General features: G+C 38.9%; 1 protein-coding gene across 25 annotated transcripts in view; it reads right to left on the bottom strand.

Moving 5' to 3' along the window:
• LOC143288415 (inositol hexakisphosphate and diphosphoinositol-pentakisphosphate kinase 2-like) overlaps positions 1-14,758 on the bottom strand; it is a 147,903-nt gene that overhangs the window by 93,636 nt on the left and 39,509 nt on the right. For 21 of the 25 annotated variants that reach the window (XM_076596862.1, XM_076596874.1, XM_076596857.1 and 18 more), the window contains 3 exons: positions 13,741-13,823; positions 12,112-12,263; positions 4,750-4,779 (listed from right to left, as the gene is read on the bottom strand). In XM_076596862.1, the coding sequence (XP_076452977.1) occupies positions 4,750-4,779; positions 12,112-12,263; positions 13,741-13,823 (265 nt within the window). The remainder of the gene's footprint in view (positions 1-4,749; positions 4,780-12,111; positions 12,264-13,740; positions 13,824-14,758) is intronic. The other 4 variants (XM_076596864.1, XM_076596882.1, XM_076596877.1 and 1 more) reach the window with 1 other exon arrangement.

Here is a 14,758-nt window from a genome sequence, read left to right as displayed (position 1 = left end):
CTAAATAATGCTTCCAAGCCATCTGAACACTTTTTATATTCATTGTCTCCTGTCATCTAACTATTTGCCAATTTTTTATTTTTCCAACTAACACTTCCAAGCCATCTGAACATACATTATTTTCATTGTCTCCTGTCATCTAACTATTCGCCAAATTTTGCAAAGTAAACCTCTTCATTTGTTTGGCTGGATCCATTTTAATCTAGCAACAAGAAAAGCAAAGAAATCACATGTGATAATGAGACAGGTGATGAGAGGTGACCAGGGAGGGCAGGAGGGTGGAAGTGAGAGGCGGGAGAGAAATGGAAATGCTGGCAAAATCTTTTAGGGGGCAATTGTGATGATGGAATCTAAGTTGATGGTGTTCAAAACAGTGCTGCAAGACTATGCATCAAGACTATGCACCAAGGATATGACTTTCATTAAAAATTTGTTTCATCCAGTGTGTACATTAACGCACGTGCACACACACACACACACACACACACACACACTGAGCACATTTGTATGTTCACACTCACTACCACACACACACACTCACTGAAAAACACTCACACACAGAGGATTGGGCTAGGTCGCATAAAAAAAATTGTGGAGGACTGATTTGACCCATTGTCTTAGGTATGGAGTCCTTTTTCCTTCAACAATACCAAACAAAAAAACAAAACATTGGCAAACACTTGAAGACACAGAGAGGCAGACAGTGACAAAGGGAGAGACAGACAGACAGACAGGCAGGGACAGAAACAGACAGCAAACAGCTGAGAAAGACAATATGTATTTGGTGTATCCTATGTCACTTTCCGAAAAGGATGGTACTCACATACAAACATTTACTCATGACCTACAACAACACAAACCTAAATGAATTATTCCTAAGTCTGACAAACAAAACACATACTGCTTGCAACAACACCAATTGAGACAATGGCATTTTATAAAAACTGACTTTAAATAACCTGAATTATGTCCCAAAGAAAACTTAACTTCCATCAGTCAAAAAGAATAAAAACAGTCTTGTATAGTAGTTTTAGCACATTTACTATACCTCACCAGCCATCTTTCTGACGTGATTTTCTTTTTCCAGTCAACAGAAATCAAGCACTGAAGGGAAAACCTGGTTCTTCGTGGAAGACACAGAGCAACACACAGCCTTCTAATCAGATACTGACTTACTTTCTCTACAGTCTAGTTTTTTTCACTATTGGATTTCAAACTGAAAGTTGAAAACCAAAAAAGATCTAGTGCTTCCTTTCCTTTCATTTCCCTTTTACAAACTGAAAGACACATACCAAAAGATCAAACATTTCTTTTCCTTTGATTTTTATTTTCCTCTTTCAAACTGAAAGATGCAAATCAAAACAACTAGTCTTTCTTTTCCTTTGATCCCTCCCCCTCCCCCCACCCACTTTTTCAAACTGAAAGATGCAGACCATAAGGATCAAGTATTCACTTTCCTTTGGTTTCCACTTCCTTTCCTTGCTTTGTGCTGGCTAAAAACTGTAAAAATGGAGCCGATGCTGGAGGGGGAAATGGTGCAGCATATTATGCATCAGATTTTGTATGTGTGTGTGTGTGTGTGTGTGTGTGTGTGTGTGTGTGTGTGTAACTGGTAAAGCAAGGAAACAAACAAGTTCCACCTCCTCCGAAAACCCGCAATACTTATACCATGAGGTAAAACTACACTACAGTGACAATAATCATGCTGTACGCAACATTTCAAGATTAATCCTAGCTGATTTTCTATTGATGCAATAGGCACTTACGTAAAAATATATTCAAACCCATTGTCCCCATGAGAAGAAAAAAAAAAGTGGAATGTTTGCAAATGATTGAGATCCCTTATGAAGCATTCCTCAATGGAAGATGAAGAGAGAAAAAAAGAGAAGAAGAAGAAGAAACAAAAAGCAATTCCATCAAGGTTCACATGCAGAAAGAAAAGAAACAAAGAAAAAAAGAAAAAAGAAAGTAAATAAAAGAAAACGGGAAGATCAGATTTACCAAGATTCTATGTCTGAAATTAAATAAAAGAACATAATCTGTACCAAGTCCCCAGGTCTGTCTATGCATATTTTACTCAACTGCTGATCTTAGGTCAACATTTTTTTTAGTAGCTTTTCTTAAAATTTGAAAATGATTTCCTTTTTGTAAAAATTCAATAGCAGTTTTGTGTAAATATTTGACATACCAAGACAGCAATTTCTTCTAAGTGATCAACCACTGAGAAGTTTGGTTTGTGTGCAAATTTACAATGTTTGCACAAGTTTAGATTCTATTGTGAAGCAGACTCCCTGTAGATGTCCAGTGACACAATTTTCATATTCATCAGAATTTCTCAGTGTTTTCACTTCAGTGAGCTGTTTATCAGTGTGCACAGTAGCACCTTTAATGTGCTCATATTTAGTATTTAGTATTAGATAGTATTTCATGGCAAATTTTATGGCTAAACTTTTCATGTGAAAATAAGGTCTACATTCTAGTAGTCTTGTATTTGAAAAGGAGAGACAATGTGCTACATTGTATTACTCTTTTGTCACAACAGATCTCTCTGTGTCAAACTCAGGGAGAGAGCATAGCTGCAGTAAAAGTGCCACCTTTTTCTTCTTTTTTTCTTTCTTTCTGCCTATAAGTGTATTTGTTTTCCTAACAACTGTAAGTGTCTTTGTTTTCCTAACAAAGTAGATTTTTCTACAGAATTTTGCCAAGGACAACCCTTTTGTTGCCATGGATTCTTTTATGTAAGTGAAGTGCATGCTTCACATGTGACCTTGGTTTATCGTCTGATCCAATGACTAGCATCCAGACCACCAGCTGAAGTCTACTACAGGGGAAGAAAATATTGGCGAACATGTGATTCAAACCAGTGCGCTCAGATTCTCTCACTTCCCAGCTGAATGTGTTACCAACTTATTTGAGCACAGTAATTCTGTTTGGGAGGCTCAAAAGCCAGTGTCACAATCGACAGTCATGCCAAGTTTCCTGACAGAAGACAAAAGTTTAACCACAACCCAACCCCACCGACTCAGACAACCAAAGCAGGTTCATTACATTGACCCACATTCTTAGTACAAATTAATAATAAATTTTTTTTAAAATAAATTAAAGTCCAGAATAAATACAGGGGACTATAGAAAAGTAAAGACAGGAAAAGAAAGCACAGAGAATTAAAAAAATGAAAGAGAAAGAGAAAAAAAAAATAACGGGAAAAACGAATGGGAGAAATGATTCAGATCTTTCTCTTGTTCCTTAACCCATTCAGTGCCTGAGAATTTCTTCTCCAGTGCTCTTCCCTTGTGAGGGAATTTTGAGGATTCACAAGTAATAATAAAAATAAAATAAATGGATTTTAGAACCAAAAAACTATGAGATATACAGAAAAAAAATTAAGAATGTAAATGTTTTTGTGAAGGAAATAAATGAGGATTCTAAATCTGGGTTTTTCCCCAAAATTAGTTTTCAATACAGATAATTGTTTAGCCATTTTGAATTGAAGACAATGTTTGCGCAATAAAAAAAAAAAAAAGTCTGTTTCCACTTCCACAGAATGAAACCCAATAAGAAAAACAAAACACAGCTGGAAACGAATGTTGCAGTCAGTTTCATCACTGTCGTTGTCCTTATCACCTTCATGTTCTAACAAATCATTACATAAGAGAGACCCTTCTCCACTGTTACACCCATCCCTTTTCATTAGCACACCTTGCAAAGTTGTGTCAATCCACTGACTGGAACCATTATCTCTCCTTGATAAGTTTCTGATGCCTTATTTGCATATTGGACAAACCCCCTTTTCATGTGTCTTCCACATACTCCAGTTTGCAAATCATTATTGAGAAGAAAGTGGTCTTTTTTTGTTGTTGTTGTAGTTGTTGTTGTTTTTTGTTTGTTTGTTTGTTTTTTTTTGGTTTGTTTGTTTGTTTGTTTGTTTTGTTTTGTTTTTTACTACAGACATATCAAGCTGACTGTCAAGAATCATTGTTTCACTGAACCAAACTCAAATAAAGGAAAAATTAGTAAAAGTGATGCATGGCATCAGTGGACATCTTTTGTGGCATTGGTGAACACTTTGTCAGGGACGTCAGCTGACGTCTCAAAGGCATGGAATGGATTAAACTAAATGCAAAGGTTAATAAGAAATCATAGGGCTTAAAGAACAGCCATTAATGCATGCATTCATTCTCCATCTGCCCCCCCCACACCACCCCACCCCCCGACCAGCTATCTTCTCCTCCCACCCTCCCTCCCTCTCATATCAGTTTCATGCCATGCTGCCCTCTGCTCCTATATCTGTGTTCAAGTCATCAAGATTCACAAATGTTATGTAATCCCTCCCCGAAGACATAAAAACACCAAGACACTTCTATCTAGACATCCAGTTCAATACATAAACAGCAAGAAACTATTCTGGGGACTCGACACTCATACAGCTTAACAGCTCCAATAAATCTACCTACATATCAACACATCAAATACACATATATACACACAGACATACATACATACATATATGCCACTTTCTTCCGACAAACCCATACACTTATCTGCCAACTTGAAACTCCCCCCAAAATTTGCATGACTGGAGTCGATCCTGAACACTTGGGGACAGTTGAAGACCGGGGCTAGCGACACTACACGACCAAGAATGCCTAGTCCCACTTCATTCTCGCTATACCCTCTGTCAGAACTAACAAAAAAGCACCCAGTACACGACGTATTGGCACCGACCCATGCGGTGCCATCAGTACTTACGTCTGAACAGCCGGGCAATCTCTGCAACCCCTGTTATGGTAAGGTAACCAAAACTTACTCTTAATCCAAAAAGCACTCTCAGCAATGTGTGTACATTTACAAAGAAAAAACAAAGCACACAAACGATGTTAAAGTCAAGACATGCTGATGGTGGTGAAACAAGATGTGGCAAGGACCATGAAAGGTAGAAAGTAGAATGATGAGCTTTTGCTCATTACTGGCACTGAATCAGGAAATATTTTTGTACACCAACTACTGTAGGCAGTACATTAGTGAGTTAATGCTTCACACCTCCGCATTCCAAGTGACTAGCCAACTGAAAACTTTAGGAAGCGTCGTGCCATTGGCTGACTATCATGCTTCAAGACCAATAACACACACACACACACACACACACACAGAGAAAATACAAATATCTAACAAAAATTCTTGTAGGGACCAGAAGTGTATTACCTGTTTTAGTAAAAACCAGGGACAGGTTGTCAAGAATAAACAAACAAATCGATCACAAGCTGGAGAATCTCAAATGACTTGCAAAGTGGGGAATAAAAAATAAACAAAATGAATAGTGAGAGCAAAAACAGAAACAATGGTTACTGTCATTCTTCTTCTTTGAATTTGGTTTATAGGGAAGGAAAAGGAAAAAAAGAAAAAGAAAGTGATATGAAAGAGAAAAAGAACTGGAGCAGGAGGGGCGTGAGAGAGAGAGAGAGAGAGAGAGAGAGAGAGAGAGAGAGAGAATCTGCCCTCCATCTTTACAAACAAAAGGTAAGTGTGACTATATATCCAGTCAGGGTGCCCAAATCTACCATACACTGATACACTGTCACTGCCAAAGCATTAAGTGGCAGACAGCAAGATCAAATCTTGTCAAAGAAAGTGAAAATCTAAAATCTGACATTTGCAAAGAAAATTAGTGGGCACTCCGTTACTCCCGCTGATACTGAACAGTTATCAGATTTGTTCTCCCCCCCCCCCCCCAAACCCCACCTCCCACATCCCCCTCATACCAGATAAAACATTTACCAAAATCTTCTGCATTCATCCCTATCCCACAGCCTGTCATTTACAAATGTCCACATAAACTCACATGCGTTTTCTCAAGATGGCACACAAATTGTTACTTAGTTTTAACCCCTAATGGTGAAGAATTCTTTAAAACTGACTTGCAAATCTAATGACTGGTCTTTGGCCCCAAACCAACACTTTCACAATTTTCTGTGTCATGCCACTAACAGACAAAAAAACAAACACCTGAAGAAGAAGAAAAAAAACACACACACATAAAATACGAAAACGAAAACTCTTTGGTGGGGAGGAGTAAAGAAATGCCACCCTGAACCTTTGGCTAAACAGGCAAAAAAAACCAACTGCAAGTTTTATTTCCCAACACACCTGTTTACCCTTCCCAAACAACATGACAAGTATCTTTATTGGCAATTCCTCTTAAAGCTTTGGTATAACTGCACGCAGATGCTTTCAGTGATATAACTGCTACCTTTCATCAGACCTAAAATTTAGAAAGCAGGCATGTTATATACAAGGAAGCAGATAAGGCACAGAAGATGGAGATCTGTAATTTTTGTACAGTAAGACAATATTATGTTTCTCAACCTAAGATGCAAGTGTGGTGGATAAAAGTAGTTGCACAAGCCGGGATTTTTTAATATATTACAAAACAAAACAAAAAAACAACACAAGTTAAAAAAAACAATACCAATCAATGAAGCAGAAAAAAAGGAGTTGCTGAAAAGAAATCAAAAGGTTGCCACACAGAAATGAACAGAAACATGTCTGCTCTTTCACAATCAGTCAATCGCTGAGTCTACAGCAGATTCTTTCTTGTGGTGTTAGCAAGCAGAGACCAGTGAATGTAATGCTGAAAACAAAGTATGAATTCTATGCTCAAACTGAAGGTGATAGGTTTCACAGTTCCACTAAAGCCAGATGCACCTCTGCCTTCTGCTAAACTGAGAAGTTTGCTCTAGACTTCCTTGGGCGCTGTATTGTTGATGATGACAAATCCCATCCATGAGAGATGAGACAGTACAACTGGACTTCAGTCCCTCTAGAATGTTTTTCTTTTCTTTGTTTTATACCCTTTCAAACAATATAATGTCAAAAGTTTGGTTTGCTAGTTCTGAAGTTACATTCCAGTTTCCCTTGATGTTAATTTGACCACATCTTCAATACAAATGTGCCACATCAATGCTTTTTTTTCTTCTTCTTTTTTTACAGATTTTAAAAACATTCAGGCAGTTTGTCTTTTACACAAGAGTGCCTTTCAGACCCAAAATTACAGTAGTCATTAATGTTTGAGAATAGTGATATGGGTTAGGGATGGGGGTTGAGGGGTGAAGGAAATATGTTAAAGATGTTAAAATTTTATTCAAATACTGGTTATCTACATATCAGCAAGCCAAAGCATATTCCAAAACGGATTGCTGGATTGTAGTTAGAGCAGATATGACATGGAAAGTTTTACTTACTGACAACAGTTTCAGAAATTAAAGAACACAAAGTACACATGCATACACACATATACACATTCATTCACACACATACATACATCTTACATTCTGAATAACAAACCTATCACCAGACAAATTAACAGTCACAGGTCACCTAGAACTACCTATGTTTAATCACAAACCAAGAAAAAGCAGGAACACACACACACACACACACACACACACACACACACACACAAGTTATCAGATTATCTGGGTTCACTTTAACTATACCAGCAATAACATTCCACGTGAATGTATACATCTAGTGTAGAATATGACTCAAAACTGCTTAGGGCAAGTTAGAAAAGTTATTCTGCGTCAAGTTTATGTGGGCGTGCTGACACACACACATCCATTGTCATGCATGTCTACTACATCTGTGCAACCATACATACTTCATTCATTCTTGTTCTTATTTCAGTGTGTGCGTGCGTGCATGTGTGCGTGCACGCATGCGCACTCACCTGCATGTATACATATGTAAGTGTGTGTGCATTGTATCGTGATATAGTGAGCAAGTACGCACTGGTGTGTCTGAATAGATGTTCTAAATGTACATGTGTGTTAAAACATGCCTGAAGTAACATCTCTATGTGTCTATGCATAAATGCAAGTGTGATTGAAAACATGTAGCTATCCTCAGTTTTATATCTTCCCACTTATAGGTGATAAGAAGATGATAATATGTCTGAATTCTTGGATGCGTGTGCTTTGTGTGCATGTGAATGTACGTCCATTTGTCTGTCCAACTTTCCAAAGAATGAAGTGGTGCAATCTTGACCTTGTAAAACACATAAACGTTTATGCCACTTAGGCTGCTCAACCTGACTAAAACATGTATTAACAAAGACAAAAAAACAAAACAAAAAAAACAACAAAAAATTATCCATACTTCCTTCTGTAAATTAAAAAAAAAAGTTTAATCAGTTGCATGGGTCTAATGGTTCCTTGTAAAAAATATTTTTAGTATCCCCAAAAATGATAACATCATCCAAAAAAGTATCGTCTGAGTCAAAGCAACAAATACGAGGGTCATTCAATAAATAAGGTGAATTTTTCGGTATAAGGACTTCTAATACAGATAGAAGCTTACTTTTTTTTTCTTTCTTTTTTTGTTTTACTTTTTCACATGGATTTAATCTGTTTTGCAGATTAAAAAAAAACTTTGAGAGTTTTGGCGATTAACAAAGATGGCCGACCAAGAAGCATGCTCCAGGATTGAACAGCGGTCAGTTATCAAGTTTTTGGTTGCTGAAGGGTGCAAACCAGTTGAAATTCATAGGAGAATGTCAACTGTGTATGGTGCCACATGTTTCAGCTGAAAAAATGTCTACAAGTGGGCTAAATTGTTTAAAGAAGGACGGAGCAGTGTTGAGGATGAAGACAGGCCTGGAAGGCCTACAGAAGTGAGGTCTCCTGAGGTGATCGAATCAGTCAATGACCTCATTCAGTCTGACAGAAGGGTGACAGTGGATGACATTGCAAGGACTTTGAGCTTATCTGTTGGGACAGCACACAAAATTGTCCATGATGACCTTGGCTACTCGAAGGTCAGCTGCCGGTGGGTGCCAAAGATGCAAGGCCTCACACAGCAGCCCGAACGGTGCAGACCATCAACCAGCTGGGCTGGGAACTGCTCCCTCATCCCCCTTACAGCCCAGACCTTGCCCCTTCAGACTTTCACCTGTTTGGTCCCTTGAAAGCGTTCACGAGAGGCACGAAGTTTGAAAGTGACGATGAAGTCAAAAGTGTTGTGAGCGACTGGCTGAGACATCAGTCCAAAGATTTTTACGCTGAGAGAATACGGAAGCTTGTGCACAGATGGGAAAAGTGTGTGACAGTGCTGGGAGACTACGTTGAAAAAAAAAAAAAAAAGTAAGCTTCTATCTGTATTAGAAGTCCTTATACCGAAAAATTCACCTTATTTATTGAATGACCCTCGTACAAAATGGTGGAGGGTCAGGGCTTAAGGGGGCCGGGGTGTAAGGGAAACAGCCAGCTCTCCAAATCCGGATGTTCTGTCATCTTTTTTTTCATTTCTTTTCTTTGCTTCGATATTAAAAAAACGATAAACATGTTGGTATAGAGGCCGACAACATGCATGTTTTCAAATCAATGCCATTTACAGAAAGACAAAAGTCGTGTCAGCCATTCTTGTGTTCTCAGTTCTGAAGCAAGTGACAGACCATGACAAGAAAAGCAAAAGCAGACGACATTGCCCGTGCTGTCACTCAGAATGAGAAAAACTCATCAAACCTTTCGCTGCCAACAGTTTTCTTTTTTATGCTCTGAGCATTTCTTCTTTTTTTTTTTCTTTTTTTTTCTATAGTGCATTTGGCATCAAAACACCTGGTTATTTGGAACCCTGGTCACAAATGTGTTTATGTTGTTGTGTAATTCATTCAACATCAGCAATCAAAACACTGCTCCAAATCATCTTAGGTTGCTTAGCACAGTATGCTCGGATAAAAAAAAAAAAAAATAAAAAAAAAAAAATATCAAAATCTCAATCAGCAGTGTTTATACTTCTAATAAAAATGCTCTGACTGTGCCAAAAAACATATCATGCAAAAGGAAGTATGATGGTCATTTGTCCCTTGACATCAGGTCACTTAGTATCTGTTTCTGAAAGGATGGCTAACAGTCAGCAGTCAGAATTTTTATGGTTTCATGGTTATGATATTCAGACTAATAGGTTAGTGATCATAAAAAGCCTCACTCATTTTTTTGTACATCCTGGGTACAGACATGGTGCATGTTCATACTCTACAGACACATGGTTATGTGAGACAGACTTTTCAAAAAAGATCTCAAAAAACTATTTCTGATCTCACAAACGCTTCAAACATAATGACTGTGGAAGAGTGAGAGAATACAAGTCAATTTTGATCATTATTTTGCATGCTTTTCTTCAAATTTTTATTGGCCCAAAGTTTAAAAGTATCCCCAAAACAAGTTGTTTTATTCTGCTGGCATTGCCAGTCACAATATATCTGGATAACAAGTTTACAGGATAACAAGCAAAAACATGCTGATGCCAGTATCAAATGCTGAAAGCAGTGGAGCACTTATTACAAGGGAAACTAAGGGGAGGGAGTTCAGTGGGGATAAAATCTTGTTTTAAAAAAGAACAAACAAAAACAACAACACCAAAAACAACAAAAGTTAAATCTTGTACACAATGAACCAACAAACTTTCCAGATCACCAACAGGGAAAGGTTTTTCAAGCCATGCGTCTTCAACGGCGGTTTCATTCTTGCCATGCTATAAGCTTAATACTGTCTTTCCAGCCAACTGTACTACAGCTGTGGTTTCCAGGTTTGTTAAAAAAAACATCATCTGAAATGTTGTGATGCTTCAAAACATATGTACATGCAATGTGTACCTTGCCACCATAAAGCAACAGCTTCAAAGACGTACAGCAGTCTGAATTTATGCATGCAGAACATGTACTTGAAATAAATACTGGTTAAACAGACAACCTAATCATGGTACGTGAAATAATCTTCAGGTGCATCATCTGCTACACAGGCCAAAAAGCATGATCAATCAATAGTCAGAAAGAAAAAGTGTGGACAGATTTATCTAAACACTACAAAATATTAAACAAGAAAACAAAATATTAAATCTACATATACTAGGAAGTAAGAGCAAAGATTTATCTCCATAAGATGATGTTATGAAAATTCTACTGATCAATAAAATAAAAGTTTAGACAAAGCGGGATTTTTGTTACTGTATTTTTCGGGTTATAAGATACGTCAGTCTAAAAGACACACTCCCATATCTTGGGGAGGTGTGCGTGTGTGTTTGGGAGGGATGGGGGACGCGGATAAGAAAAACTACAGACAAGCCACACAGGGAATGTCAGTCACAGAAAAACACACATTCTTTTTTTCTTCTTCTTCTTCTTTGTCCACAATACTGAAAATTAATCAGAACACAAACAGACCAAGAAACTATGGGAAAGATTGTCTCCTTTTTTTCTGCTTCTTTCCAGTGACAGCTAAACATTTTTCATCCCATCTGAATGCAAACAAAAAAATCCAAACATGGTCAGTTTCAGTCAGTTGAGAAGAAAGCACTGGCAGATGGACATTATTTAGAATTGAAAAAAAAAAATGAAAAAAAAAAGTAAGCAGCAACGTTCTTCTTTTTGAAGAGGGGGGAGGGCAGGGGTGGAAGTTCTAAATTTAATATCAACAGTAACATGAAAAATCCACAGTTAAGCTGTAATCAGTATTCTGGGAGAGGAGGACAGGTTCCACTTTTTGGGGGAGTAAATGCAACAGCTTATAACCCGAAAAGTATGATATATGTATATATATATACATGGTACATTTGAAATAAGAGAATGAAACACAGAACTATCCAGACAAACAATGTTTCAGTCCACAGTTTACTCAATCACTAAAAAAGAGCAAAACTGAAAAGAACTAAACACACCAAACAACATAAGTAAACAACTACTACCATTAAAAAAAAAAAGGATTTTTTTTTTTTTTTAAATGCTGCTCATGCTATGTGGCTTACCATTGCCTGAGACGATGTCCTGTTCACATTTTTCAGAATACAGAACAAATCAATCAACACACACACACACACATTAACCCCTTTCCCATGACCAATCACATTCCATCTCCAAGCCAAACCTTGCCAAGTCCACAACACAGAGTGCTGGAGAATGGAACACCCCCCTGGCCCCCCACCAATCCTCCCCACCACAGATCGTTACCGTGCAGCATGGGGAAGTCCTTTCTCCACCCCAACCCCCACATCCTCCTCAAGCTCCCAGCTCTCGTCTCACTCTCTGCCCCCTGAGGACCTAACACAGGGGAGGGAACTCACCTTTCGGAAGAGGCGGGTGCTGCCCCCGCCTGCTGACTGGGGGAAGTAGATGTAGATGTTGTGGTCCTCTGCGTCGATGGGCTTCTCCACAAAAGGCTTCACGTGTGTCTTCCCGTTGATCTCAATGGAGTCTTCCGTCTCCACCACTCGGCCTGCCATGGAAAAAGCACCTTTTTGTGTTTTGTTTTGTTTTGCTTTTCTTCTCTCATGTGGCGGGGGTTGGGGTATGTGAGTGGGCATTATGTATTGCAGTCCTCGCTGTTTTATAAATGCGATTTGCACCTCTCTCCCTCTCTTGGGGATATGTGAGTGGGCATCATGTACTGCAGTCTTCTGTCTCATAAAGGCAGTTTGCTCCTCTCTCCCTCTCTTGGGGGTCTGTGAGTGGGGCATTATGTATTGCAGTCCTCTGCAATGCTCATGTCGTCAATACTTTTCCTATTCCTCTCTCTTGAATTTGCATCAGTTAAAAAGTATGAGTAAAACAAAACAACGAACTCACTAAACAGGAATAGAACAACAAACTGACTACTCAACCTGTAAAATTACAACATGGAGCCGATCGGGCCACTAAACTGAACTATTTCAAAGATAAAGTTGACTGTCATATAAAAGACTTCCAATGGAAGAAGATGGAACTGCAGATTTTGTAAATGAATTAGATAAAAACAGTTTTCAATTATTCACCTTCACAGATGATATGCACGGGGGTTATTGCTTTACCACAAACGCAAGTCACTTAAGAAAACTCTGTGTGTGTGTGTGTGTGTGTGTGTGTGTGTGTGTGTGTAAGTAAATGTGTGCATACATGTGTGTGTGCGTGCGTGTGTGTGTGTGTGTGTGTGTGTGTGTGTGTGTGTGTGCGCGCGCAAGAACATGTACATATGTCAAGTGTGTGTGTATGTGTGTGTGTGTGTGTGTGTGTGTGTGCAAGAACATGTACATATGTCAAGTGTGTGTGTGTGTGTGTGTGTGTGTGTGTGTGTGTGTGTGTGTGTGTGTGCGTGTGTGTGTGTGTGCTGTACATCATACAAGTAAATATGAATCCATGCATGAGTGTGAGAAAGAGACAGGCTCAGGGTTGATGAAAAGTGCACATAAAAAAAAAAGCAATTCATTCCAGCCGCCTCAGTCCACCACCTTGCGTTACGATTGATGGCAATGGCAATGCTGTCCCAATATGATAACCAGTCTGCCTCTATCAATATTTACAACAGCACAACCGTGTGCACACATCCAAGGCTCTATCCATCATCAAACGTTATCTGCTGATATTGCAAAGCACTGATCCAGAATACACACAGGCAGAGAAGGCAGACAGACAGACGGCCAGAGAAACAGCCGCAAAGCAAGAAACAGAAACACAGACTGAAAGAGAGAAAGAAAGGTAAGAAAGAAAGAAAAAAAGAGAGAGGACAGAGACAAAGACTCAGCTATAAACCCCTTTGCTATAGTCTGTGCCAATCAACTAACAGTCACACAATGTACGATGTCCATCATGTCACAAAGAGACACACATTATCACTCACAGAACACAACATGCAATATCCACTGTGTCGCAAAGAGACAAAACATCACCCCCCCACCCCCACCCCCCACCCATTAACAGCATACACATGATGTACGTACACAGTGGGTCCTTTGCTTTGTTCAGCACGGCGTAGCGGGGATGCGGAATGTTGTTCTCAGCCAGAATTCTGTACACTTCCGTTCTGGGTGGAGGAAAGAGAAAAGGCAAACCACAGTGTACTGAGCACTACTGCAATGCATAAAGTGGGCATCACTGTGTAAAATGGCCATTTCTGTACAAAGTGGGCATCACTGTGTAAAATGGCCATTTCTGTACAAAGTGGGTATCACTGTGTAAAGTTGGCATTACTGTACAAAGTGGGCATCACTGTGTAAAGTGGGCATTACTGTACAAAGTGGGCATTACTGTATAAAGTGGGCATTACTGTTTTAAGTGGGCATCACTGTGTAAAGTGGGCATTACTGTGCAAAGTGGGTATTACTGTGTAAGGTGGGCATTACTGTATAAAGTGGGCATCACTGTGTAAAGTGGGCATTACTGTACAAAGTGGCCATTACTGTACAAAGTGGGCATCTCTCTGTATAAAGTGGTCATTACTGTGTAAAGTGGGCATTACTGTGTAAAGTGATCATCACTGTATAACATGGGCATTACTGTACAAAGTGGGCATCACTGTATAAAGTGGGCATCACTGTACAAAGTGGGCATTACTATACAAAACTGGAAATTACAAAGTGGTCATTACTGTATTAAGTGGGCATAACTGCTGTGTATAGAACAGGCATTACTGAACAAAGTGGACATTACTGTGTAAAGAGGGTATTACAGTATACTTGCTGTATAAAATGGGCATCACTGTACAAAGTGGGCATTACGAAGTGGGCATTACTGTATTTAGTGGGCTTTACTGTTATGTATAAAGTGGACATTAATGTACATAGTGGGCATCATTGTATAAAGTAGGCACTACTGAAAAAAGCGGACATTACTGTACAAGGTGGGCATTACTGTGTACTTGCTGTATTAAGTGGGCATTATTGTTAAAATGGGCATTACTGTATAAAATGGGCATTACTGAATTATGTCTGTTGAACAAGAAACACTGTACAATCAGTC

The sequence above is a fragment of the Babylonia areolata genome, chromosome 12 (genome assembly GCF_041734735.1).
Source record: "Babylonia areolata isolate BAREFJ2019XMU chromosome 12, ASM4173473v1, whole genome shotgun sequence".
Lineage (NCBI taxonomy): Eukaryota > Metazoa > Mollusca > Gastropoda > Neogastropoda > Buccinidae > Babylonia > Babylonia areolata.
This window is presented reverse-complemented; position numbering and strand designations above follow the sequence as displayed.